Below are 27,446 nucleotides of genomic sequence, written 5' to 3' on the forward strand. Positions count from 1 at the left end.
TGACCTCTCCTAACAAGGCCGGTCGCACTCTATCAACAAGAGTTATTCTTCCAATCTTACACAGGTCCTCTAGGCAATAATGCATTGCTTTGACTTGAACCCCAGCTACGTAGATATTTGAATACAAAATAAATACAATTTCAAAAGGACAATTTTTCCTATCATTACTATTCTTTGCCTAATTTATTTGGAGAAAAACAACACAGCGGTGTCATGCAAAGATTCCAACCTATAGCCTAAGAGTAGCAAGTAATATCTGCTTCATAATAAGTAATAAGTCTATTGTTTTTGACAGTACTCTGAAACGTTTGTAAAACCTCAGAAAGCATGATCCACAGTTGGGCAGAACAGATCTGTCCTTTGTAAGTAATCTGAAATGAAGATGTTGACTTTGTGCAATAATTTATTTTTAAAACCCTGAAGAAAAGTCCACTGAATATTGCTACAATCTATAGTGAAAGAAAACCTTAATTCCCAACTTTGCAAACTCAAAAAGTATGTCACAACTACAAACCTTGACACAACGAATGACAATCCTTTGCCAGAATTAGGTCCGAGCTTTAGGTGCGGGGATACGAGGGCTTGAATATCTGATTTTGGATTTCATCCACAAACCAAATTCTGGTGATGATGAGTTTTATGCCGCAGAATGATGATGAATATTTAGACCTGGGAATATCAGGTCCAAGTCCGTAGTTTTTTTTCATTTCAACGTAAACAATGGTCCAAAATCTGCACCCATTTATCAATTGTTTGAGGCAGTGTGATGTTGCTGCTTGCAAGCAGCAGAATGTATGAGGTCACCTGTTAGGTAAGAATGCATTGTAGTTATGTAACGTGGTTCAAAGGGGACGGTTGGAATGGAGTGGTGACAAAGAAAGAGGTTTTTCCTGCACATGCAGACTTGAGGAATTAAGGTGATACACACTCCACTGCGTACTTGTCATCTTTGCAAACGAGCGACTACCTCAACTCTGCTAGGAACCTGGTGTGCACTACAGCGCAACATGTGCGATTGTGTGAACCAAAAGGAGAGTGAAAAGAACCTGGTGTGCACTACAGCGCAACATGTGGGATTGTGTGAACCAAAAGGAGAGTGAAAAGAACCTGGTGTGCACTACAGCCAAAATGTGGGATTGTGTGAACCAAAAGGAGAGTGAAAAGAACCTGGTGTGCACTACAGCGCAACATGTGCGATTGTGTGAACCAAAAGGAGAGTGAAAAGAACCTGGTGTGCACTACAGCGCAACATGTGGGATTGTGTGAACCAAAAGGAGAGTGAAAAGAACCTGGTGTGCACTACAGCCAAAATGTGGGATTGTGTGAACCAAAAGGAGAGTGAAAAGAACCTGGTGTGCACTACAGCGCAACATGTGGGATTGTGTGAACCAAAAGGAGAGTGAAAAGAACCTGGTGTGCACTACAGCGCAACATGTGGGATTGTGTGAACCAAAAGGAGAGTGAAAAGAACCTGGTGTGCACTACAGCGCAACATGTGGGATTGTGTGAACCAAAAGGAGAGTGAAAAGAACCTGGTGTGCACTACAGCCAAAATGTGGGATTGTGTGAACCAAAAGGAGAGTGAAAAGAACCTGGTGTGCACTACAACGCAACATGTGGGATTGTGTGAACCAAAAGGAGAGTGAAAAGAACCTGGTGTGCACTACAATGCAACATGTGGGATTGTGTGAACCAAAAGGAGAGTGAAAAGAACCTGGTGTGCACTACAGCGCAAAATGTGGGATTGTGTGAACCAAAAGGAGAGTGAAAAGAACCTGGTGTGCACTACAACGCAACATGTGGGATTGTGTGAACCAAAAGGAGAGTACAAAGAACCTGGTGTGCACTACAACGCAACATGTGGGATTGTGTGAACCAAAAGGAGAGTGAAAACTTTGTGTTGGGGGCCAGGAATGGATATAGATATTGAAGAAGAACAGGATTATGCACAATGTGCCAATTCGGACAAGTGTTTACATACATTCGGACCTTCTTTCATTCCTATGGCATGTCCTAAAATGGAATGGAAGGTGGTGGCAGTAGACGTTTTGTGTCCAATTCAGACTATGGTGCGTGAGGGTACAGATGTGATTGTATTGATTGACTACTTTAGCAAGTGGGTAAAGTTGGACATTGTGCCAAGAGCAGAAGCAGATTCTATTTCTAGATTTTTGGATAGCATTTGCTTAAGAGAAGGATTACCTAGGAAATTGTTGAGTGATAATGGACCATAATTCAAAGTCGCAGTGGTGGAAGATTTTTTTAAAAAAAGGAATGGCAATATTCGCTGTATGATCCTCAGTCTGTTGAGTGCTTTAATCGTGTGTTAAGGGGACGATTCAAATAGCAAATGAGTGGCAATAAGTGGAAATTTAACGCCTTCTCTCACAGGGTTTAGCATATTTTAATTGATGAAAAGTAGAAAACCGTACACGAAGGACAATTTAGGATGGATGGTCAAAATGAGAAAAGTGGAATGGCTTCAGAGGTGGTTAAGGAGAATATTTTAAGGCTCAGCGAGTTTATAAGAACAACTTTGATGCAAGCTGGGGAGTTAAGGAGGAAGAATTACAAAAAGGTGAATGGGTTAAGGTACACAAAGTTGGTAAGGTGCGGAGAGGAAGGTGGAAAGGATGATTTGGGGGATAGGATTGCATTGTGCAAGGATGTTTTGTTGTGGGAGGTGGAGGATGAACATTTTGAATATTACGAGATGGATCAAGATACAGGTTTGGATCACTTACCGGTTGAGAGAAGATTTTCTGATGATGAAGATGAAACAAGGCATGGTCGAGGGAGGAGGGTCCTGAAAGACCTAGTTGCATTCCGCAAAATGTAAAGATTACATATGAGGAATGTTTGAATTTGAATTATAGGTTGTTCTACAATTATTTTAATTAGAAGTTATTGTTTTGTTTTGTGTGTGTGTAGGTGGAGGATGTGTGGTGTTGCTGCTTTCAAACAGCAGAATGTATGAAGTCACATGTAAGGTAGGAATGGAATTGTAGATGTGTTTTACGGTACCTAAAGGGACGGTTGAAGTCGAGTGGTGACAAGGAAAGAAGCTTTTCCTGCCGAGGAATAAATGTTTTACACACTCCATTGTGGACTCGTCATCTTCACAAGCAGGAGGCTATTTTGAGGGCAAATGTGCAGGAGGTGGGGCAGGCACAGTAAGGTAAGAGGCACGTCATGGGCGGGGGAGGAAGTTGGCTGATACCCCCACTGTGTAGGAGAAGGGCTGGCAAAGGCCAGGCGCAGCAAACGTCCGCCACATCACACAAATCACTGGGATCTCCTGCCCAGAATCGGCTAATAGTCAATTTGGTAATTCTGGACCTTTATACGGAGGGTACGTTGACATGCTCTAGAGACGAATCACTCCTCACCACTTTTTTTAAATTTTTTATTTCAAAGTATTTTTTTTTTTTTTATAGACAAGTACATTATCAAATCCGTTACGAGGTACCAGCCAAACGTGGTTGGTGTTGCAGTAGTTACAGGTACTTGGTATACGTGTTTAGCTGAACCCTCTTACAATGACTTGTTGGGAGATTAAGGACAGTATGATAGAAAGAGAGAGGATAGAAGAGAATGGGTGGAGATAGGACACAAGAAGTGTTCTATAGCGATGAGCCTAGTCTGGGTTTGTAGCCTTGTGCGAAAAACCGTAACCCCCAAATCCCCCCCCCATGGCCTCACTAGGGTTCATAGGAGTCCAGGTACGCGTCAAGCGATTTTCACATCCCCCTTGTAGCTGGTCTCCAGGATATGTTTTGCAGTGCCGTGCTATCTGCACCTCTGAGGTATGTCGCCCAGTTGACCCAGTCCTTGTATGATGTCTTAGCTGTGTCCTGTAATGAAGGCTTTAGTTTGGAGGGACTAACCCTTCCTTCAATCTTCCAATACCACCACCCATCTTATCTCCATATTTCAAAAAAGTTCAGGTCCAGTTTTAAAAGATACATTTACGACTAAAATGCACAATTTATAGGGGCTGCTTGGAGCGGTGAGTAAAATATGGGTCTAAAAATGGAATGAAATACCCTCTAAACGTCTCCTTTTCGCATTCAATATACATTGAAAAGACTGAGCGTAATGCACAAAAACAAACCAACCGTTTGCGGGATGGTGAAGAAAGCTTTTCATGCATATGTATCCCATGTCCTGGTGGGCGTGCGGGCTCCTCTTCCACAATATCACCCCAAGAGGTAGTCTGACGCCAAGGTTCACGGGCTGAATTGACAGAAAACAAGTACCTTTATCAACTTAAACAAAAAACGATCATACCAGACACACAAAACATACAAACTTTCAGATTTGTGAGAATGAAATTAATACCACAGCAGGAACTCCCAATGTCAATAGAGTTTTCTCCCACCAAGGCATGGAATTACAATCTGCGGGCCAAAGGCCGATAAAGATCTCCCATCGCAAGTGCAGATTCCAGGGGGAAACAAAATTCTCACTGTATGGCCTTAACATCAGGAATAATGCTTTATGGTGATGCAGATAAATACAAATTAGGACTGCATGAAATATTAACAACATTATATTGATATTCTGAGATGTGCCACAAATAAAATGTTACAATATGTTAACATTTCCATAAATGTTACCTTCATAATCTGCCAGAACATCGTTCCAATCCAGGGACATTCCACAAAATGATATGCTCCCACTGCCCATACTAGCCTGTTATATAGGAAAAGTAAAACAGAAATACTTAGTTAGAACCAGAACATATATACAGACAGACTGTACTGTGCGCAAAATCCAATGCTCTTGCGATCAAAGGATATACATCTTCTAATACAAGTTTCAGACACTCTTCAACACATACTCCCACCACCTTTGCTCCCTGCGAACATTAGGATATATTGGCATAAAATTATCAATGGCGTCATTAAAAGTAAAAATTATGGTGCTGCTGGAGCAGATAACTGGCCCACCAATACTTTAAAGAGAGAGCTGCATCATTGCGGTTTACTACCGGCATCAGTATTCTAAGTAATTTTGGTGACAAATTAGTTCTCAGATTCAGCAGTAACCCCGCTGCCATGCTATTACCACTATAAATAAAAGCAGAAGAATTCAGATGGTTTATCTTAATATATACAATTATGAATCTGGAAAGTTATCAAGAGCGCTCATTAAATGCAATAGGAGGAACCAAAATTGGAGGGTTGCTAATGGACCTAAAGAACGTCTTATCCTTTGCTACATCATAAAACATCCTTTCCTGCAATATGATCTACCACTGTTATTCAACTTCATTATCACGATATAATTTAGCTCCTCGAGTATGTTCCATACTGAGGAACAAACAAGATCACTGACCATAACAGCTCAGCACTTTCTCAGATCTTCTGTATCTTCCATTCTGCTCTGGTGTCCCCGGTCTCTTCAGCTACTTGCCAGGTGGATTACAAACAAATGGCCAGTGTGCTATGCATATTATCTTATGGCAGTTACAACAATCTCTTTGAAGTGTAGCCATATTATATTTCATTTAAGCTTTTCTAGAGAAAGAAACTGTTAATGAGTGCAATCAGTGAACAGGTAGGTCTGAGCCAAGTGTAGCCAAATCCAGAAGATGTGTGAGAAAACATCTTTGAATCTCAGGCGCCAAAAGTGGGAACTATTGGATTTAGAGAAAGAACAACCAGCAGCATTGAAATATCGCAATGGAATTAATATTACAAATGGCCCCCATCAACTGGTCAGGTGACAAAGAATACTAGGATAGTTGGCTGTCATTAGTAATTGATAGATCACAAAAGGTATATAAAACGAAGGCACCTGGAAAGGTCTTTGGAGGAATTTCTAAAAGGTACCATCTTTTCTTTCCTGATCACTTTTCTTTCTTGCTTTCTTTTCTTTATTCTTTTCAGGTATCACCTACCAGACAGCTTTTGTGAAAGACCTCTTTTGGACACACCAAAAACCAACAGTGGGCTTACAGGCCACTCATTAATTATGATTGGTTGGCTTTATTGTCAATCTTGTTTGCTCTCTTCTTTGATGGCCTGCTTTCCTCTTCTTGTACTTTTGTCCCTCCACTGGAGCACAGTATCTATACCATCTTTTTAGTTTTTTGTATTTCACTGTTCACATTCATGGGACTCTTTTTTTTTTATAATTCTTTTTATTAAACACATTGAATTGGTAAATCCGTTTATAGCAGAGTGGAGGTAAGTCACAAATACATTGATAATAAACAGTGTTACAGATATAAAATGATCCCACATCAGGAAATACATCATTTATTGTGTTGGTGGATTGTCCAAAAGGGGGGGCCACTTGTGGGATTGCAGATATTACCTCGGTAATCATTCCAGTTGTTCCAAATCAAGGGCTATTATTTGGGGCATCCCCGTGTCACGTATACCGTTTTTTCCCTGAACATGCACCAGTCCATGTCCGCCTAACAGGCTTCCGCTTTGGGTGGCTGTGCCGCACCCCACAATTGTGCAATGTTTCACCTCGCGAATTATTAGACTTAAGTTGACCCAGAGCTTACTTTTACTATTCAGGTCCGTCGGCTCCCATACATTTAGGAGGCATCTATTAGCTCCAGGGCAAATAGTGAGTGTGAATACTTCACTCAGGATATTGTGTATTTGCGCCAGTACCGTTGAATGTGGTCACATTCCCACAGTATATGCATGAAAGTGCCCTCCCGCCCGCACCGCCTTCTACAATCCCCTGTTTCTGTTTTCCCTATGTGGACTAAACTAGGCCCGGTGATGTAAATTCTAAGTAATATCTTGAGTTGGACTAATCTCAGTCTGGCAGAAATACTACTTCCCGTGGGGAGGCAACTGCCTCCCGCCATTCCTCGTCATCTAATTCTAGGCCGTCACTCTCTCACTTCCCTCGTAATTGCTGGAGGGGGTCTATAGTATTGTTAAGCAATTTCTTATAAGTTAGTGATATGGCTTTTGTTGGTAAGTAACCGTCGAGCAGCCTGTCTTCAAGGAGGAGGGGGGTAGTACTCTGGAGGGGAGGACCCTTTTGGTAGGTGTGTCTGTAGAGCTTGGCGTACTTGCAGATATCTAAAGTATTCTGAGTTGGCTAGGTCGTGTTTTTGTTGTAGGGAGGCGAATGTTATCACGTCGCCTTTTGACCAGAAGTCTCCTTTCCTTGAGATCCCGATTAGATCCCATTTGTCGAACCCTTTCGATGTCCACAAATTACCTGGTGTCTCTGTATCCAAAAGGGGAGTCGCCAGCGTAAGTTTCTGCTCCCACCCCAGGCTTTGGTTCGCCGCATGCCAGATTTGAACCAAATGTTTAGTCGGCCCCGTCAGGGGGGGGCGCTGGGTTTTTGAGTATAGAGCCCTGTTGTACTTCCCTCCCGACATCAGCCATCTATCCATGGCAAATCCCAGGTTATCAGGGCGACAATATGTACCATGACTGATGGCAGCAAAGTGGGCAGCCCAATAGTAGTTTTTGAGGTCTGGAAGTCCGATCCCTCCGTCATACCAACCCAGTGTGAGCTTATTGAATGCTATTCGGGGTTTCCCATTCCACAGTAAGTTCCCCTGCAGAATCTCTATCTCTCTGAAGTATTGTGCGGGAACCACGTCAGGGTAGTTTTGTAGTGCGTAAAGGAAGCGCTTCAACGACATCATTTTAAAGAGTGCCGCTCTGCTTAGTAGTGACTGCAGCAGCGCTCTCCAGCTAAGTATATCATGCTTCAACCTTTGTAAGGGTGGGAGCAAGTTGCGATCAAATTGGAGGTTATCATGGAACTCTTTATCTCATGTGTAGCTTGATCCATCAAAGACCACCCAAGCTCTCTCAGTGCAACTCCCAACCCCTCCTAGCTTCTCTGTAAAAGCACAAGAGCAAGTATACTGTAACCAGGGTATGATTAAAAACTGATTTTAAAGGTTCGTTTTATCGCCTTCATTCCATGAATTGCTATAAAGTTTGGACAGAAATAGAAGCTTTTCAATGGCAGCCGGCTTACAAATGCTGTTCTGTTGTACACCAGCAGAACATGAGTAGCACCAGTGCTTTTTGGGGTTGTTAAAAAACATGCGTATTTCCTGAGCTGCAATGCCTAACTCTCTTTCACCTCCTTGACCCTCAGATGGTACCAAAAGTCCACCTCTGGTACATTTCTGTTTCTCAATACCTGTAGTCAGGACCACTAGAATGATGTAATTGTGAGCCTGCAACAATTTTCACCTAATAGATTTGCCACATAATCTACCACCTGCTGCATAATCTGTAGATTTACACAAAAAAAATGTTTCTAGCTCAAACGGTTTAAAAGTTACTAAAAACACAGCCACATGTGTTGCTGCGCGGTGGAAGGCCCTTTGCAAAGGTTGACTAGTCACTTTTCTGTTGCTTATTGCTATATTTGGGTGTTACGCTGCTACTAATTAGGTGGAACCAATAACCAGACGGTGTTACCAAGTTTCAAAATGACGAAATAATACTATTACAATATTTGCTGCATAATTTTACTTTTCTTGCTGCATAATTTACAGAACCCGAATTCATAATTTGGTCCTTTTCTGCCGCATAATCCCTGTGGCCCTGGAACAATCAATAAGTTAAATGTAGCTCAAGCTGTTCTGAAGCACTAGACAGCACAAAGGATACAAATATCTTTATAATTCTCCTCGTTGTAAAATGTACTCTTTATAAAACAGATATAAACTGAACAGAGCTAGTAAAATTGTGGTAAGTATCTAGACAGGCTGACAGAAGGGGTGACTTTAAGGGATGCTACCATAGAAGTATTCTTTGTCTCAATCTAGTAAATCCAAAGTATATTAGCTATACTGACTATATGAGATACTAGCAGCCAGTCCCGATGTTGTCCGGGTATGAATTGCTGCCGGCCAGTAGTATATTGTTTTGTAGGATTTAGTTTGGATAGCATTTCTTATCTGTGACAGGCCTGTGAAACGCTCCGATTCACAGTGCACTGCTGATGCACTTAAGAGATTTCCTTTCAATATTATATAGCGGGAACTCGACAACATGGCATGAGCACAATTTACATTACAGAAGAACACATTCATTTGTGGTAGGCACGGGGAGACAAAGCGATTTGCCTGGAATCACAGGATGTTGAGCTGATGCCGAGATTCGAACGTAGCTCCCCAGCTCTGAAGTTCGCAATTCTAGAACTTGTAGCGGGAGGTGTGTCTAAAAGTGTATGTTGGTGCTGGCCATCAATGAGAGAGACCTGTGCATTTTTCAAATGGGTGGTGAAAAACGGCCCAAAGATCAACTTGTTGCTGGAGATGTGGGCCGCTGTGCCACCAATGTACTTACCGGGGAGGGTAAACACCCATTATTCCACAACTTTCTTTCCGCATACCATCACTCCACATACTTTCATTACGAAAGTACCATGAATCCGCAATGCCATTGTAACGCATGGCATTACATTTTATATGCCTTTACCACACATACATTTACAACGAAATTCGTTGTAAATGCATGAATGGTAAAAAAATGTTTTTTTTTAATGTTTGGATAAGGTAAGTATAGGGGTATATGTGTTGGGGTACTGAGGTATATGTTTTGGGGTGTTTGGGTATTTTAAGGGTTCAGATATAGTTTTGAGTTATGGGGTACAGGGGTAGTTTTAGGGTTTAAAGATAGGTATGGGTTTTGGGGTACAGGGGTATTTTTAGGGTTCAGGGGTAGGTTTGGGTTTTGGGGTATAGGGGTATTTTTAGGGTTCAGGGGTAGGTTTGGGTTTTGGGGTTCAGGGGTATTTTAAGGGTTCGGGCTAGGTTTGGGTGTTGGTGTACAGGGGTATTTTTAGGGTTCAGGGCTAGGTTTGGGTTTTGGGGTACAGAGGTATTTTAGGGTTCAGGGGTAGGTTTGGGTTTTGGGGTACAGGGGTATTTTTAGGGTTCAGGGCTAGGTTTGGGTTTTGGGGTACAGGGGTATTTTTAGGGTTCAGGGGTAGGTTTGGGTTTTGGGGTACATGGGTATTTTAAGGGTTCAGGGCTAGGTTTGGGTTTTGAGGTACAGGGGTATTTTAAGGTTCAGGGGTAGGTTTAGGTTATGGGGCGAAGTGGTATTTTTAGGGTTCAGGGCTAGGTTTGGGGTACAGAGGTATTTTTAGGGTTCAGGGGTAGGTTTAGGTTTTGAGGTACAGGGGTATTTATAGGGTACAGGGCTAGGTTTGGGTTTTGTGGTAAAGGAGTATTATTAGGGTTTAGGGATAGGTTTGGGTTTTGGGGTACAGGGTATATTTATAGGGTTAAGATGGGTTAGTGTTTAAGTGTGTTGGGGTATTTTAAGGAGTACGGGTGGGTTATGATTATGGGGTGCAGGGGTATTTAAAGGGAGCAGGGTGGGATTAGCACACAATATGAGACATGGCATGAAGGGCGGAACGTACCACATGCCCCCAGCGTTTATCACGGCCCCAGCACACGCCCACAGCACAACACAGACACACCCACAAGGGACTACTTTGCTGGCACGGTTCTTTTACCTTTTAAATGTATATGGTGGGCGTCTGCATAGCCTATGTCCTTCTGCTGCAACTGCCCTTTCCAACGCTGTATTGGGTGCTGTGATTGGTGCTGTGGTTCCTGAGATTACCCGCCTCAAAGGTTTGGGCTCTCTTTTTATTATATTAGTATAGAAGATATAGATAGATATAGATATAGATAGAAGACAGGGAAAACCACCAGTAGACTGAGGATTGGGGGTTCCTCAAGCTATCCATCCGGTCAAACAGGCACGAGAGAAAGGACATCATTGTCCTGTAGACTAGTATATAGTGTGCCTCCCAAATTCTCCTGGAGATGGTGTTTAGACTCAGTACATTGTGTAGCTGATAGTAGCACATTTTCAAAGGAAACTTATCCGTCTGTGCTAATCTCTCAGACATGTTTCCATTGTTTGAGAACATCTTAAGACATTAAAGATGCAAAACATTACTGTCTTGTGCTGCTTTTGACAACAAGGCCAAATACTTTGCCAGTTGCATTCAAGGAGAATTAACATCTTGGGCCGCTGGCAAGTCCATCATCCCACTAAACCTGTTTGGATTGTGCAAACATATGAGTATCATAATCAACATCCTGGCCCTTACCCTACTAATAGACATGCCAGAAAGCGCAAGGTTAACTCTGTACCTTTTGTTTTATTGACTTCTGGGCTGCCTTTGATCATGTCAACTGAGGCAACTGTAGATGAAATTGGAATAGTCCATCTCCTCTCCTAAAGTAACTGATCCTGTTGCATACAAATACGTGGGTACAGGGTACGTAAGAGACAGAGACGCATCTTGGTCAAAACAGACCAAGGGCGTACTCGCCTTGGTCTGTTTAACCTTTTTTAGCCGACCTAACAACAAAACTGGATTGCTGCAACTCCCACTCCCCAAGGTTGGGCGGAATAATACTCTCCAATCTCCTCTACGCAGACAACCTGGTCCTAATCAGCCACACTCCGGTTGGTTTGCAGCATCTCTGTGACGCGACTCATGCCTACTCAATAGAAAACGGCCCAAAGATCAACTTGAAAAAAACAAAAAACAATGTCAGTAAATAGCACAAAAGGAAAATCTTCAAATTGGTATATTGCGGCTCAACACTTGGAGACAGTGTCAAAATATAAATATCTAGGAATGGTCATAGAAAAAAAGGGATTTGTCAAGCCAGAGGCTCTGAAGAGTAAAGGTAATGACCTAACTGTGGCAATAAAAAATCTAAAGAAGAAAGTGGCTGGCCCTACTCTCACCCCATTGCACCGAGCAATACAAGCAAAATTGTTACCAACAATAACTTACGGGAGTGTGCTGTTACATGGAAGAGATGCCCCAACCCAGGATGGGATCTTGGTTGGAGCATACAGAATGATTTTTGGGCTCCCCAATTCCCTGGGATCAGACGTTCACCTCCTTCTGACCTGCATTTGTGCAGATTTACCACAGTTTATCCATTATGTGCGCTTGGCGCCCCCCACAGGTGCCGTTATTTTATTTTCTACCTTGTTTAAGAACTTCACAAAACGATAGTTCGGTTGCAGATCTGTGGGCGCAAAACATGCCAGTAGCGTCTACCCATATGATCAAATTCCTCTGTGGTTAAAAAGTGGGTGTAGCATTACTCTTCGCTAGTATACCGTGGCGATACCTTGAACATATTTCTTTAATTAGGTTGGAGCGCCCCGTATGGAAGTAGGATTCTAGTATTGCTCTGTCGTAGTTGTGCAGAACAAACCAGCCGTGGGCTCTTTCTTCCACTACTGCCTTTTCCTCTAGTAGCGAGATCATCTTGATGGTTTTGTTTACCAGTTTTTTTTTTAAGGCTGACATGGGTTGCAGACGTTTCCCAGATGTACTGCAGGCCAATTTGTGTTATTGATTCATTGAGCTAGGACTTGGCAGGGCAGCTGCTCCTGGTCATCAGTTCCAGCCAAAGATGAGAATGTAATGTTTTTTATTCTGTGTTCTTGATTTTATACCAGCAGTTAATGTATAAACCTGTTCTGGCGAGAGATTGTTTCTTTAGGCCGAACTCCAGCCTTATCTGGGCTGTGGAGTTGTATCAGTATAAATACCCTTGTGAAATGACTGTATGCAACCATGACCCCCCATGTGACAGATGGACGTGCAGTGGCCTGCATGGAACTATTCTTTTAATTGAATTTAACCTGAAACACCTTCGCTATAAAGGCAGTACTTTCCTTTTAATTCCTTGTAAATCTGCACATAGGCCATTTCCACAAAGTAAGTCTACTGATCCTCTTTTAGAAAATATGCTCCATAAGAATGCGGTAACATCCCTGCATGCTGGCTAGCTGCCCATTTTTGCAATCTAAACAACCAAGACAGGCCGCCGAGCTGGGGAATAGTGCTCTTCTTTTAAAAACGTGCTCTTTTCATATCGGAAACCCTGCCGCATTCAGTTGTTTCCCTGAATATATTTGAATATTTCAAAACTTTGGAAGCAGAATGTCTCTTGTATGTATAACTTTTTTATGCTAATGTTTATTGTATTATATAATTGGCTTCAGATGTTTTACATTTCTTCGGTCGTTTTAATGACGCAAAGGTTTTAATTAACCATTCAAATAAAAGAAACTTGAACCATCTTAAGACAGTATTTTGAGTGCACAATGCAGAAGGCCCATCTGAAGATATATCCAGACAAGACTGTAGCATTGACCGAGAAATCAATGAAGCTTCGTAACTCATACCAGGGATGGAGGAGCAACGCTTGAGAGGTGAAACCCAACTACCCACTTTCTGAGAGCACTTCAGCATCTACTACTCAACTTTAATGCTAACATTTGTGCACAAGTTCGTGTTACAACCACCTCATTTTGTAATTTCTATCAGTACTTAATATGTTTCACATGTCCAGGTAGGCTCATTACTCATGCATCTTATTATTAGTAGCATCATTGCCATTATTATTAGTAGTGATTGCCCTGCAATCCACAGTGCTGAGCCCTTGTAGGGCGTCAAACCTCTCTCTCTGGCGCTTGGGAACATCCCGCTTGAACTCCCTGTTTCACACACACTGCTCTGCCAGAGACTGTGCAACTGATTCGTCCATAATATTTTCTTTCTGATTTTGTTAGTTGACGTTTTCATATTTTTATATGCACTCTCAATCACTTGAATGTCAAACGTCTTGCCCAGGAGAAGCCCTTAGCAGATGCCACCCATGTCACTAGATGTTTGCTTTTAGCTGAAATCTATAAGAAGTAATGGCATTTCATATTAACTCTACAATTGTAGGACTTTTCAAGAGAGTATTGGGGCTTTGAACTTCAACAAATAGGAGTCACCCCACAGTGTGAGGCAGATAGGACCAACCCGTGACTGAACTGAGCGCCCTCTTGTTACTTGAAGGTCGGGGATAAGGGATATACTGATGGATGACATTACTCTCATGTTGGAAAGCAGTTACCAAAGATCAGATCTGGTGGTGGGAGGTTAGGGCTACCAAAAACTCAAGAACGGTATTTATTGAGTCTGCAAATAATACATGCAAGATAAAGTAACAAACACTGTCCAAGTACAGCATTAACTTGTGTATTCATCCATTTTGTTACACTAGTAAATCGGGAAACAAAGACAGTCGGCGAAAAATACATTTAAATATGTTAAAGTGAAACAGGCCAAAAAGCAGTTTGGTGTCACATCCAAATAAACCACTTATTGACTTTCAATGTGACACAGTCGTTGGCTGTTTGAAGTGGTTCGAAAAAACGTCACCCAAATGTTGGCATTCTCAGAAAATATGTTATGAGAGACACCCGATTACCCCAGAAATATATAAGTGCAGGCATTCCCTCTTTAGAGAACCAGTGTTCTCCGGAGAAGGGCCGTATTCTCTCATTCAAACTTTAAAAAGTGCAGATACTCCGCAAGGAACAGTCAGTACCTGTCCTCGTTACTTACAGAAAAATCCATCTCGTTGTCCGTTTCAATGTTAATGTCGTTGTTTTCTTCGGCTTCGATTTCGCGCGTCAACTGCTCCTCCTCTGCGATAGCGCTGGCGATGGCTTCTTCATTGGCCTTCTCCAGGCGGTCTGCCAGCTCTTCTTTTTTAGCCAGAACTTCGGCCATGGACTGTGCAAGGACAAAACAGGTTTGTTACAGAGGGGTGAGGACAGATGAAAACGGTTCACGATTCAATAAGCCCGAGCAAGGATACAGGGCGAAATGGCAATCTCAACAGCTACACGGAGATACATGGATTTTTTTAAATAACCTTAAAGTATTTGCAATGCCTCATATGTGTAAATTCGTCACGGCATTTGATGACGCGCATTCATTTAAATCAAGCAGATAAAAACACAATTTCTAACTGTAATTAATACCAGCTAAGGAAGTCAGAACACTCGAGAAATGATGCAATACATATCTGTAAAAGAGAATGGTTTTAGATGATTTACGTTTAATATTGATACAAACTAACAATGCCCCCAACATGTTGGTATTATCTGTGGGGCTATGCCAGGGCGAAGAAGCTGCATTAGTGCGGTCTTCCCTGAATCTTGAAATTCATGCGAGTTAACCTTTTAAGCAGGGCCATTCAACTTGGGTGCAGGAGGGCCTAAGTCATGCCAGATTTTCAAGATTAACACACACACAAAGCAAATCTCTTACACCTGGATCAACTGTATGTACATGCATTTTATATGGATATCTTGAAACTATGCCATGGATCTGGAACTACAATCGCCACCCCAGCTTTATAGACCGAATTAAAATGCCCAAAGCACTCTTGTAGTGGGTAAGCTTTGGGGCATCTTGTTATTTTAAAGTTTGTTGACAAAGCAGTGACTAAACTTGAGACGCCCACCTTGCTGTTTTTGTTTGGGGTGACAGTGTCCTTATGTAAATGCAGTGTACCGCCCACAAAAAACACAGCAGCTGACAATTTGTTATTTATTTTTTATAAATAGCGACATATGCCCGAGGGCATCTTGGCCCTAGCGTCCGCAGGGACAAGGCAAATACTAGAAATTAGAAGGATGCCCCCTACTACATATGAAATGGAAATAGCCATGTTCTCAGTTGTTATATAAAGTCAACAGTTTCAGCTGGCCTTTGAGTGGTACGGGTAGCGGATTCCAGAGCTTGCAGGTGGAGTATATCATGTTTCTGCCGCCCCAAGAGGCAGCATGAATTTCGGGGACCAAACAGTTTCAGATGCTGCCAACCTGAGGCATTTTCCAGGCCTGTACCAAGAGAATTTGTACCTTAGGTAGTCTGGAACCGTAAAATGGAACGCTCTGTGCACTGTACACAGTGCCTTGAAAGCCACTCTTATCGTGAGCAAATAAAGCTCCTCCAGAGCCTTAGAGACTGAGTCAAAATTGTATATATATTAATTTTTTTAATCAGCCAGGCAGCAGCATTCTGCACTCTTTGCAATTTATTTTAGGGATCCTTGCTGAATGCCCAGCTAGAGGGCATCACAGTAATCTAGTCCTGATATGACTAGTGGGATGATCACTGTTTACTGTAGTTCAATGGGATTAAGGACAAGATTTTCTTTAAAATAGTCAGTAGGTAAGAACAGTTAGAAATGAGTTTATTTGTCGGTTCCACAAAAGTGAGTTTGGAATCAAAGATGATCTCAAGGTTTTTTCACTTCATAATTTGGGTGGGAAGAGGACCTAGGGCCTGAGGCCACCAGGAATCATTCCAGAAGGAAGTGTCCCTACCAAATAGGAGAATCTCAGTTTTTTCTGAGTCTACTGCTTATCCAGCTAACCACTGCTTGCATACAATTTCTAAACTGATGTGCCACCTCCTCTATGTTACTGGTGATAGACACTAGAAGTTGCATGTCAACAGCATAGGAGATGGTTGAGAAACCAAAATATCATTAGTTTTGCAAGGGAAGCCATGTAAATATTAAAAAGAGATGGACTAAGTAATGATACTTGTTGGACACTTCACGGAAGGGAGAAGGCTTTGGAGATGAAGTCTCTTAGCGAGATTGATTGTTATTTCCAAAAGGAAGGAGCATAAGAGTTCATATGCCAGTCCGCCAATTTCTATCTCAGCCAATATCTTCTTCAGGACAGCATCGCTCACCGTGTCAAAGGCAGTAGATAGGTCCAATAGGATCATCACGGCCTTACCACCATTGTCCATGAAGTTCCGAATCTCCTGTGTGGCTTCTACCAGCCCCACCTCAGAACTGTGAGCCTTTCTGAACCCAAACTGGGCACCATCAGAATCTCATTCTGAACAGGATATTCGGAGACAGCAAGATTCATGAGCAAGGGAGATACAAACATTTTTGCATACCCCTTGTAAAGTTAATCTCTCATAACCATAAAAATACGAATAGAATGAAGCATGTAAATTAATCAACAAAATGCACAAAAAGTCGACACAACACGTGGGTAAACTAATTCCTGTCTCGCAGAAATAATATACTAATGAAAAACAAACAAGTCATATTAATATAGAGCTGTGGTATCGTAGATTTAACTAAATAAACGTGTGTATTTGTGCCTATTTTCGAAGTTTTGTGGCAATAAAGAATGCAGATGGTGAGTAAAATGACACTTATTTGTGTGCTTTTGTTAGGTAACATCTAACTGGGAAACTTAGAATAGTGGGAGGTAAACAGAAGGGTTAAAATTCTAAATCTAATTTCTATTGAGTTTATTTTCACATTAGTTCCCATTGAGGCCTGCGCGACCTAGTCTGAAAATGGCTGTTTAAGTGAATCCAGAAAAAGACTTCGAAAAGATGGCCCCTACGCTTGCGCTGTGTATACAAGAAGTGTGAGTGAACGGCCTATGCTCTGAGCGAGAGATGTCAAGGCCAGCTTGGCCTATGAGCGGGAGATGTGCCAAAGGATGCCTGCATCTAAAAGCCTGGTAAAGGAAGGCAAAGAACTTTCTTTATGTACAAATGATACAAGGAATGGACGACAAGTATAAACCTAAAGTATGAAATCATGAGAAAGCCTTGAGGGTGATACGGCAAATGTTGAACTAGTTTGAACAAGGAGGACATGAGATGATCATCACCACGCTTCTAATGGACCAATCAGAAATGACTAAGGACCCCAAAAGTTTCAAATTTAAGTTAGATAGTTAGAAAAAGGGTATAAAAGAGTTTGTGCGAAGGAGGGATAAAGTTAGTTCCATGGATTTTATTTCGCACTACGACATGCTGTCGTCGGTTTGAATGATATGTTTTGGAGCAAGAGACTTTGAAATATTTTTGGACTTTAACTTTGATGGGGAGAGAAGATGATTAATTGCAGAGATTTCATGTCGGAAGGAGGCATTGAGGAGAATAGAGAGACGGTCAGCTTGGAACCGGTTTAATGCGGCTCTGTCATTCACCTATGACAGATTGGTAATATGTTTTTCTAACTTTATTTCTTAAACGTACTAAAGAAATACTAAGAATTGTGCTTGTCTAAAAAATATGCAAATTTCTCTCCTAATTGAGAGTAAACTATTGAAAATATAAACTGAAGTCCATTTTTAGGTCTCGCCTGTCAATGCGCATGCGCATTGAGCTTGCGAGACTATAGGGGCTTAAACAGAGTTTAACTAGACTGGCGTTTTGATGCTGTGCCCGTGCGCTTTTAGGTCAATGCGCAAGCGCATTGAGCTAAAATGCGCGTGCACAGCATCACATCGCCAGCCATCTGTTCCCCAGCTTGGCGGCTCCGATCCTGCTCTCTCCTGGCTGCTCCTCCCCTAATTATTCATGGCCGGCCGGCCGTACTTTCACTTTCATGGCCGGCAGGCCGTGTCTCGTTTTATTTTATTTTTTTTCTAGTCATATTCACATGGTTCTTGCTGACTTGTCGTTGCAATTTTTTTTCTCATCCTTTGCATTGTGTGCCTGTTGGTTTTGTTCTGAGGCGTATCTTATTAAATCAGTAAAGCCCCCCGGGTGCTTTCTTTTATTTGGGAAGGAACTCGCAAACATTTTCAGAACACTTTAGAACAAAGTAAGAAAGTACTGAGTTTGACTGCCCAGTTCAAATATACCATTGTTTTGGACTATTAACGCACATCCCCCATGAATGTTTTTTTTTACTTGCCATTGATTTTTAATGCGGTATTAGATCTCTCAGTATTGGGTTAGGTGGCTTCTTTAATGAGGCACGCGTCCTGCCTCCAGTGGTGGTGGCTTCTCTGTTGCACTTCTTGGATGACATCACTGTCTGGCGCCGCTCACTTATTTCCTGGAAATAGAAACGTACTTTCTAAGGAGAGGCAGGACGTGCCCCTATAAACGGCGATCCAGCATTTCTATCAGATGTGCAACGTAACACCTGACCAAGGCGAATGGAGGCTCTTTTGAGGGAAATTAGGGCAAAAATATTTCATTTTTCCAGACTTTTATTTTTCAAGTTCGCCTGACTTCACATTCATGGATTGCAGTCGCCGAAACAAAGCGGCCAGCTCTTTCCTGAAGCGAATCCTTCTGGCGCTCAACACTGCCGCTGACGTGGTTTCAAAGGGGCGTTTAAGAATGACCCGACAGGGAGCTTGCTCGGATTCGTTCCTTTGTTCCCCAATACGGAAGATGGGATGCAGCACACATCTTCGGGTCGATGGTTTTTGAATTGCGACCTAGAGTCTTAATCATTAACTTAGATTACTATATTTTTCTTTCATTTAAGAAACTTTTAAAACCTTTGTGGTTCCTCTGTAAATAAATAACGCAAATGGACGAGCTTTCCTATTATTTGCTTTGGCTATGTCTCTATTTACTTAAACCTTTTAAAAGGTGTGCGCTAATCAAGGTTTGCGTTAATAATCGTATTGCGCTCTGCATGGTCTCCTGAATGTTGCGAGATGCTACATTGAGCTTTATGCTCTGGACCCACTGCTCGTGTCAAATGAGTGTTTTTTCCTGAGAGGAGTTGTTCTTCTGGCCACTTTCATGAGATCCCTTGTGGTGCTGTGCGCTCTCTCCCCTGACACTGCTCTGCTATATAATTTTTACGGCTGCAACTTCTTGGCCTGCATAGGGCGCACGTCCTACTGCATAGACAAGTCAAGTACTCGCGTTTTAATTGGGTCCATTAAGTACTAGTGAGTGGGGGGACAAAGTTGTGCATGTTAGCAAACCACACTTGGGTGTGCTGCTAATGGGGTCAGCCAGGGGCGTTTTCTGTTACATTGTGTTGGCGTCTAGAGGGAAGCAGCTAAGCTTTCTGTAACCATACAGTGCCCCTCTCCTTTACTGCTCTCCACTCTGATACTTCACCCCACAGTCCAGTATATCTACCCATCTCATACTGATCTATTCATGATGATTATCCCATTTCAACTGTGATAACTTTAGGACTCACTTCATGGGTGTACTTTATGCCCGTCTGTGTAGTCACAGTGCATCACAACTCACATGCACCACTTACCTTTTTTTTCTACCCCAACTGTAGTGCAATAGAAGTTTGTAGATTATGTTCATTTGTATATATTCATCACTTTAAGCCCTAAAGACAAAGGCTTTGCACTCTGCCTCAGCCCAGACATTTGCAATATGCCTCGACATATACATCTCTCCGTTTCCCAGTGCCAGGCTGAACAGGCAGATGCGCAGCATTAGAAGATTTCTGTCTCTCGCCCCCTCACTCTGGCTGTCTCTCGTTTAAGCAAGTGTGAACACTTCCTTATTCCTCCTCCCACAGCCATTCCCTAGTCTGCCCGACCCCTCCCTCACTCCTTACACCCTTCCTGCACAGGTCCCGCGGGCGCCTTCAAGGTAGGGGCTTCACATCGATATTTATATTTTTAAAAAGCTGCATGTGTAAAATCATTTCTAGTAAATGGCTGAATAGCCATTCCCTAGTCTGCCCGCCCCCCCCTCACTCCTTACACCCTTCCTGCACAGGTCCAGCGGGCGCATTCAAGGTAGGGGCTTCACATCGGCATTTATATTTTTAAAAAGCTGCATGTGTAAAATTATTTCTAGTAAATGGCTGAATAGCCATTCCCTAGTCTGCCCGACCCCTCCCTCACTCCTTACACCCTTCCTGCACAGGTCCCGCGGGCGCCTTCAAGGTAGGGGCTTCACATCAGGGTTTTAGGGACTCAAGTATGTTTTGTCATAGGAGGAAAAGGCACATGTTTGGTGTGCTCATGAAGCCCTCACCCACCAACCTAGTTGGTGGCATGCTTCATCATCGGGCCCACCCAGTGACACCTAGCGTGTCCCGGGTGTGCTTCGACGCCTGGATACAGCGGAGCAGGTATGCCGCTGAGTGTGCGGTGAAGAGTGTTGTGAAGGTGATGTTAAAACGGCTTGGCGATGGTCCCAGTACCCGGAGGTACTGGGACCGGTATGCAGAGGAGGCTCTACAGGTCCAGAACAACAGGTCCTATCCAGAAAAGCTGGAAACCCCTGCCTCTTTGCAACCTTGGAGCATAATAATGCTTGAACTAGCGTGTTTCTCACACATAGATAAACACTTTAGGGCGTGTATACACATAGTCTGAATTACACACCCACTAGTTTAAATCACACTCACATATTTTATTTTAGTCCTGAAGAAAGCCAGCATACACATAAGGCACTGGCTGAAACATGTTGACTCACCATGGATGTGAGAGGTCGTAACTCGCCTCCAACGTCCTACAGCCTTATTTTTAACCGCTGACGGTGGCCCAGGTATTAAAGTCTAATCTACCTCCGGGTACTGGGACCATCGCCAAGCCGTTTTAACATCACCTTCACAACACTCTTCACCGCACACTCAGCGACATACCTGCTCCGCTGTATCCAGGCGTCGAAGCACACCCGAGACACGCTAGGTGTCACTGGGTGGGCCCGATGATGAAGCATGCCACCAACTAGGTTGGTGGGTGAGGGCTTCATGAGCACGCCAAACATGTGCCTTTTCCTCCTATGACAAAACATACTTCAGTCCCTAAAACCCTTGTCCTAATGCATAAGCTAGTCTCTTTTTGATTAAAATACATATAACCACTGGGGATAAGGACTAGCTTTCTGGTCCTCTCTCTCTCTCTCTTGATACATAGTTAGGGGCTTCACATCGACATTTATATTTTTAAAAAGCTGCATGTGTAAAATCGTTTCTAGTAAATGGCTGAATAGCCATTCCCTAGTCTGCCCGAACCCTCCCTCACTCCTTACACCCTTCCTGCACAGGTCCCGGGGGCGCCTTCAAGGTAGGGGCTTCACATCGGCATTTATATTTTTAAAAAGCTGCATGTGTAAAATCATTTCTAGTAAATGGCTGAATACTTGCCCACATACCACCTCTAATCTTCACACCCCCTCCCCCCCACCCTGTGGTCGGACTGGTGTTTGTTTAAGGCGGTTTGTTCTGAAAAAATGTGCCGGTTGTTTGTCTCATTCGTCATTTTTCTTTCACACCCTTCCTGCTGATTGATCATTCATGTGATGAGGTTGAACAGATTAGCAAAACAGTGAGATGGCAGAGTGAGAAGGGCGTTTCAGCAACTGTTAAAGGGTTTCTGCTGTGGCGGCCAATGTGTGAGTTTCAGTGTTCTAGAAATGACTACAGCACATTTTCAAGGTATCAAGCACAGTGTGTGTTTGCCTGTTCTTTTTCTGTTTATCTGCACGTTTCTCTACATGTGATCTGAATCATTACTTATGTGGGTTTCTAGCTGCTGCTCCATATGTGGTTTGAGAAAGGCAGACTCGAACCGGTCTGTAGTCTGCATCAATGCGGTACGGACCGAAGATAATGACGGGTAATGCTGACCTCCACTTCGGCATTATTATTAAGCTTTCCCCCTCCTGCTTCGCATCACAAGCCCTCTCCACCCTCTGAGCACAAACTGAGCCTTTCTTAAGCAAGTGTGAACACTTCCTTATTCCTCCTCCCGCAGCCATTCCCTAGTCTGCCCGACCCCTCCCTCACTCACTCCTTACACCCTTCCTGCACAGGTCCCGCAGGCACCTTCAAGGTAGGGGCTTCACATCGACATTTATATTTTTAAAAAGCAACATGGGTAAAATCAGTTCTAGTTTTGGTTAGGCACCACACTCGTGAGTGCATTCCAAATGCGTGCTGTGGAGCTCGACATACTGTGGGCGCTGTTCACCAGAGCTGCTTCTTAGCGCTATGGAGGGGCGCCCAAGTGGATATATCGGTACTCAGAGCGAATGAGCCGGTGTCAGTCTGTGCCTGAGGATCTGCCCCACACAGACACCCATCGTCATCTTCACCGGAGGTTCGCTCAGTGCAAGCGGAACCCCACCGCCCTCACCTTTTAACTTTCGTTGAAGCTGTTTTTTTTTTTTACTGTAGTCTTCTTATCGGTATAAATGATATAATTACAAAATGAGCACCTACTGCATGTTTAAGGAATCACAGTGATGAGCTACTACAATGTTAGTAGGACCAGCATACCAGTCTTACGGGAGGAGTATTTTAGCAGCCCTTTTCGTGGGAGTTCCCTTGCATGTCACTGCACTTTCATTTAATTCTAAGTATGAAATAAACAGGCAATCAGTAATTCTTCTTGGGATGTAGAACCTCGCACACTGTAACCCCTGCACTGTATTTCCGTTAATTTTCCCTCGTGTCACGTTTTTTGTGTGCGCCTCACACTGTCTTCTCCCTCCTCTGTCCCTCACTGTCCTTCGTCTCCTCTGTTCTTCACTGTCTTTCTCTCCTCTGTCCCTCACTGTCCGTCTTCTCTCTCCTCTGTCACTATCGCCCTCACTATCTATCTATCTATCCCCCTCACTCTATCTATCTATCCCCTCACTCTATCTATCTATCTATCTATCGCCCTCACTCTATCTATCCATCGCCCTCCCTCTATCTATCACCCTTACTCTATCTATTGCCCTCACTATCGCCCTCACTCTATCTATAGCCCTCACTCTATCTATAGCCCTCACTCTATCTATGGCCCTCACTCTATCTATGGCCCTCACTCTATCTATGGCCCTCACTCTATCTATGGCTCTCACTCTATCTATGGCTCTCACTCTATCTATAGCCCTCACTCTATCTATAGCCCTCACTCTATCTATGGCCCTCACTCTATCTATGGCCCTCACTCTATCTATAGCCCTCACTCTATCTATAGCCCTCACTCTATCTATAGCCCTCACTCTATCTATAGCCCTCACTCTATCTATAGCCCTCACTCTATCTATAGCCCTCACTCTATCTATTTATCTATCGCCCTCACTCTATCTATCTATCTATCTATCTATCTATCTATCTATCTATCTATCTATCTATCTATCTATCTACCTACCTGTGGCACCACCACAGCACCACTCAACACCACCACTGCATTACTCGGTAACACCGCAGCAAAAATCCACACAACAAAAGCACCTTTCTGCTACACCACAGCATCCACTCGGCACCACACCAGCATCAATAAGGGACACACAAGCATCACTCTACTACACCATAGCACCACTCAGCAACAGCACAGCAGCAATAAGCACACCACAGCATTACTCAGCATCAACACAGCATAAGTCAGCACAACAACAGCAACACTCAGCTCCATCACAGCAACACTCTGCAAAAAAGCAGCATCAATAAACACCACAACAGCATCAACGTACAACACCACAGCAACACTCAGCACCAGCCCAGCATCACTCAGCAACACAACAACATTACTTAGTGCAACACCACCAACACTCAGCACCACTACAACATCACTCAGCACCACACAAAAAAAACTCCAGCATCAATCAGCAACACACCAGGAACAATTGTTATAGGTGTCACATTTGCGAAAGGTATAACTAATGGCATTGTAAATGACAAAGCTATTAATTTAGCTATTTGAAAAAACAACACAAATAAAACAAATGTCATTTATAAGACCAGTAGCTCAAACTTTCCTAATGCGAGACCTATTGCATTTCCAGTGCTTGTTTTATATTACTATAAAAGTCATGACACAATTTAATACTAAAAGTTATAGGAATACTGTGATTGAACCGGTCTTAAACGCCATCAACTGACTTCTACTAGTTGGTCCATCAATCAAACAGCGGAGTACCTTGATGTTATGTTTTCCTTATAACAAAGTTAAATGATTTCTGGAATGTATAGAATATAAAATGTAGGCTAAGGAGGAGCTTGCTCTCTTTTTTACTGATTATGGGGCAGTGTGGTGTGTGAATGTGTGACTCGCGGTGTTATGGGCCCACCGTAGAGTAAAAAGTAAATTGCTCCTGAGACAAGTGGGATGAGATTGAGAGTTGTTAGGGAGCTTTGCTGGATCAGATTTCTTGGTAGCAGAGGTCTGGTTACTATAGGTCAGTTTGGAGATTATTAATGTTTTATGTTTAACACTATATGTTGAGTTTGTATTATGTTATGTGTAGTCGGAATTTAAAGACTTCTGGGAAGTAGGAAGTTGATTGCCTTGTATGCAGGCAGGGAAATGTGTGGCAAGTGAAGTCGCACAGTGCATTGTCTGATTTCAAAGTGGTAACATCGTGTGTTATCTTTAGGGACATTTTTCCGTGTGAGAGTGGTGAATGTATAGCGAAGGACACCTGTAAAATCTCAGCCTTAAGAATAGGAGTCATTGTGAACTCTGAATAACGCTTATCCCTGTGAGAGTAACAGGTTTTCCCCTAAGCTTGAAAGAAGGGTGCTACTTTATCGGCGAAAAAAAAATCTGTGGTTGGGAAGAGGTAAGCGCTACCTACTGGAAATGCAGAATTATTGTAAGTTTGGATAAACTATCTCTTTGGTTTTAGTGAAGCAGACAATGAAAATGTGTTTTATGTGCTAATTAACAGGTTTAGGTAGAATAAAATATATAAATATTGTGCCAATAAATTTTTTGTAAAGGAGGGGTCAGCAGAAGCAGGAGGGAAGCTGCCATAAGCAAGAGTCGCGATGTGATAGGTCCACGTGACTGTGATATACAAAATCCTGATTGGTGAGTTAGTGTGAGATGCACTGGAATAGGTCAGTAAGATTGTGACGTAGACTGCTCTGATTGGTGCGTTAGCGTGAGACGCACTGGGATAGGACAGAACAATACAGATTGAAAAGAAGTATACAATCATATTGAAGGAAAGATCTGTGAAAATTGATTATTATTATGAGCAAGACAGAAAGGGAGAAACCTTCATGGTTCAAGAAAATCAAGAATCTATTTAAAAAAGACAAAGAAATAGTTACTGGAGAGGGAAAATTACTTCCACCCCCGAAAACGCCAGCATCATACATGATGACGATGTATGGCTATTACACTTGCATATGGTTGGAAAATTGGGCAAAATACACAAAAGACAACGGAGTATTGGCATTTACTGAAACAGGCTCATTTAGCACAGCAGTGTTACAAAACTTAAGAGAAAAAAGGATGAAACTTGATTCGAGACCTAGGCCAAAACAATTTGAAGCTTTAATGGAATGGGAAGATAAGAAGTATGAAAAAGAAAAAGAGAGATTCCAAGAGATGAAAGAAAATCGAGGCAGTTCAAGAGGATTACGGGGAACTACACATTAGAGTACAATGAAAAGATGGAGGTGTGCTGATATGTGGGATGGTATGTATCCAATGCGAACAGTAGATGAAACTGTAGGGAGAAAATGTACAGAAAAAAGAAAACAGCAGGTATCAGAAAATAGTGAATGTGGCATGAGTGATACGGAGGACGAGGTGTTGGAGAGCATTCTAAATAGGAGACTTCCTCCATATCAACCAACTTCTGCAGTGGTGACACTGAATGCACAGTCAATGGAGATTGGAATAACAGAAACCCCAAAACAAAATTTAGAAGTAAAAAGCGCTCTTGAAAAACAAGGTCCTGCAATACCGGTTTTTGAAAATCAGAAAATAGATGAGAATTCATTAACTATTCCTTTAAACTCTAGTATGCCAAAAGTAGGAGAAAAAATGTATCCAGATCTGAATGAAACAACGAGTACAATTAGAACGACACCACCAGATTTAACTATGAACCAGAGTCCAATATATAGGATTCCTATGGGAGCAGAATCAGCAACTGAAACTCCAGAGAAAAGTGTAGCTAGCATAGATTTGACTAAAACTCCAGTAGGACCAAAAGAAGAACTAAATGACTGGGTTAAAACATTACAAAAGAAAGATTCAGAACCTAAACTTTTAGATGTGGTAAAATAGATATGGAAGAACTAATTATCGGAACCATTGGAATAGAAAAGTTAAAAACATATCAGGATGATGAATTAATGTTTATGTGTAAAAGCATAACTTGGAGAGCTAAAAATCTACAGGATAAATTTGAAGAAACAGCAAACTAATTAGGGATAGAATTTGCAAAAGTAAAATTATTGCAGAAACCTTACCGAGTGGATTTTACTGAAAAAGACAGATAATCTGAACTCAGTAGGGAGATTAACTCAGACAAAAGAATTATTGTATTACTAAGAAAATGGGGAGATGTAGACCGATGGAGAAGCAGGTGGATAAAGAAAAGGAAGAGGCCAATGATAAAATATCTTTAGCTTTCCCTGTTAAAGAAAAGGAACCAGTAGCAACAGAATATCCATTGAGGCAAAAACCAGGAGGAGGTTATGTGCATGGAGCAGACGGGATATATTATCATTCACAAATGATTTTCCAAGATTATGAGAAAAACCTGTGAAGTGGTATAGACCAGTAGACAGGTTTGTAAACGTTTTGAAGGTGTTGTGGGAGGATTTAGATGGATTGTTTGATATAGTTGTACCCGCAGATTTATGGACTAAATGTAAACTTACTATTGATTGTCCAAAAGAAGAATATCCAAGAGATGCAAAAAAATCAGGTGCTTCAGGTCCAGGGGTAATGAAGAAATATGACCAAGTCATAACATTTTTGAAAAATAAAATTCCACCAAAAGAAACGGATGGGCTAAAAAATGATAGGACTACACCAGAACCTGTACATGCTTATTATGAAAGATTGCTTCTAGTTTTTAAGCAATACAGTGGATATGAAAATCTGAGTGAGAAGGATACAAGTCAT

General features: G+C 42.4%; 1 protein-coding gene across 2 annotated transcripts in view; it reads right to left on the reverse strand.

Moving 5' to 3' along the window:
• The window catches only part of SCAPER (S-phase cyclin A associated protein in the ER), a 3,157,511-nt gene that overhangs the window by 2,281,099 nt on the left and 848,966 nt on the right, over nucleotides 1-27,446 (reverse strand). For both annotated transcript variants that reach the window (XM_086959426.1, XM_086959427.1), the window contains exons 11-13: nucleotides 14,416-14,586; nucleotides 4,620-4,695; nucleotides 4,119-4,236 (exon numbers count right to left, since the gene is read on the reverse strand). In XM_086959426.1, the coding sequence (XP_086815552.1) occupies nucleotides 4,119-4,236; nucleotides 4,620-4,695; nucleotides 14,416-14,586 (365 nt within the window). The remainder of the gene's footprint in view (nucleotides 1-4,118; nucleotides 4,237-4,619; nucleotides 4,696-14,415; nucleotides 14,587-27,446) is intronic.

The sequence above is a fragment of the Lissotriton vulgaris genome, chromosome 2_2, assembly GCF_964263255.1.
Source record: "Lissotriton vulgaris chromosome 2_2, aLisVul1.2, whole genome shotgun sequence".
Taxonomy (NCBI): domain Eukaryota; kingdom Metazoa; phylum Chordata; class Amphibia; order Caudata; family Salamandridae; genus Lissotriton; species Lissotriton vulgaris.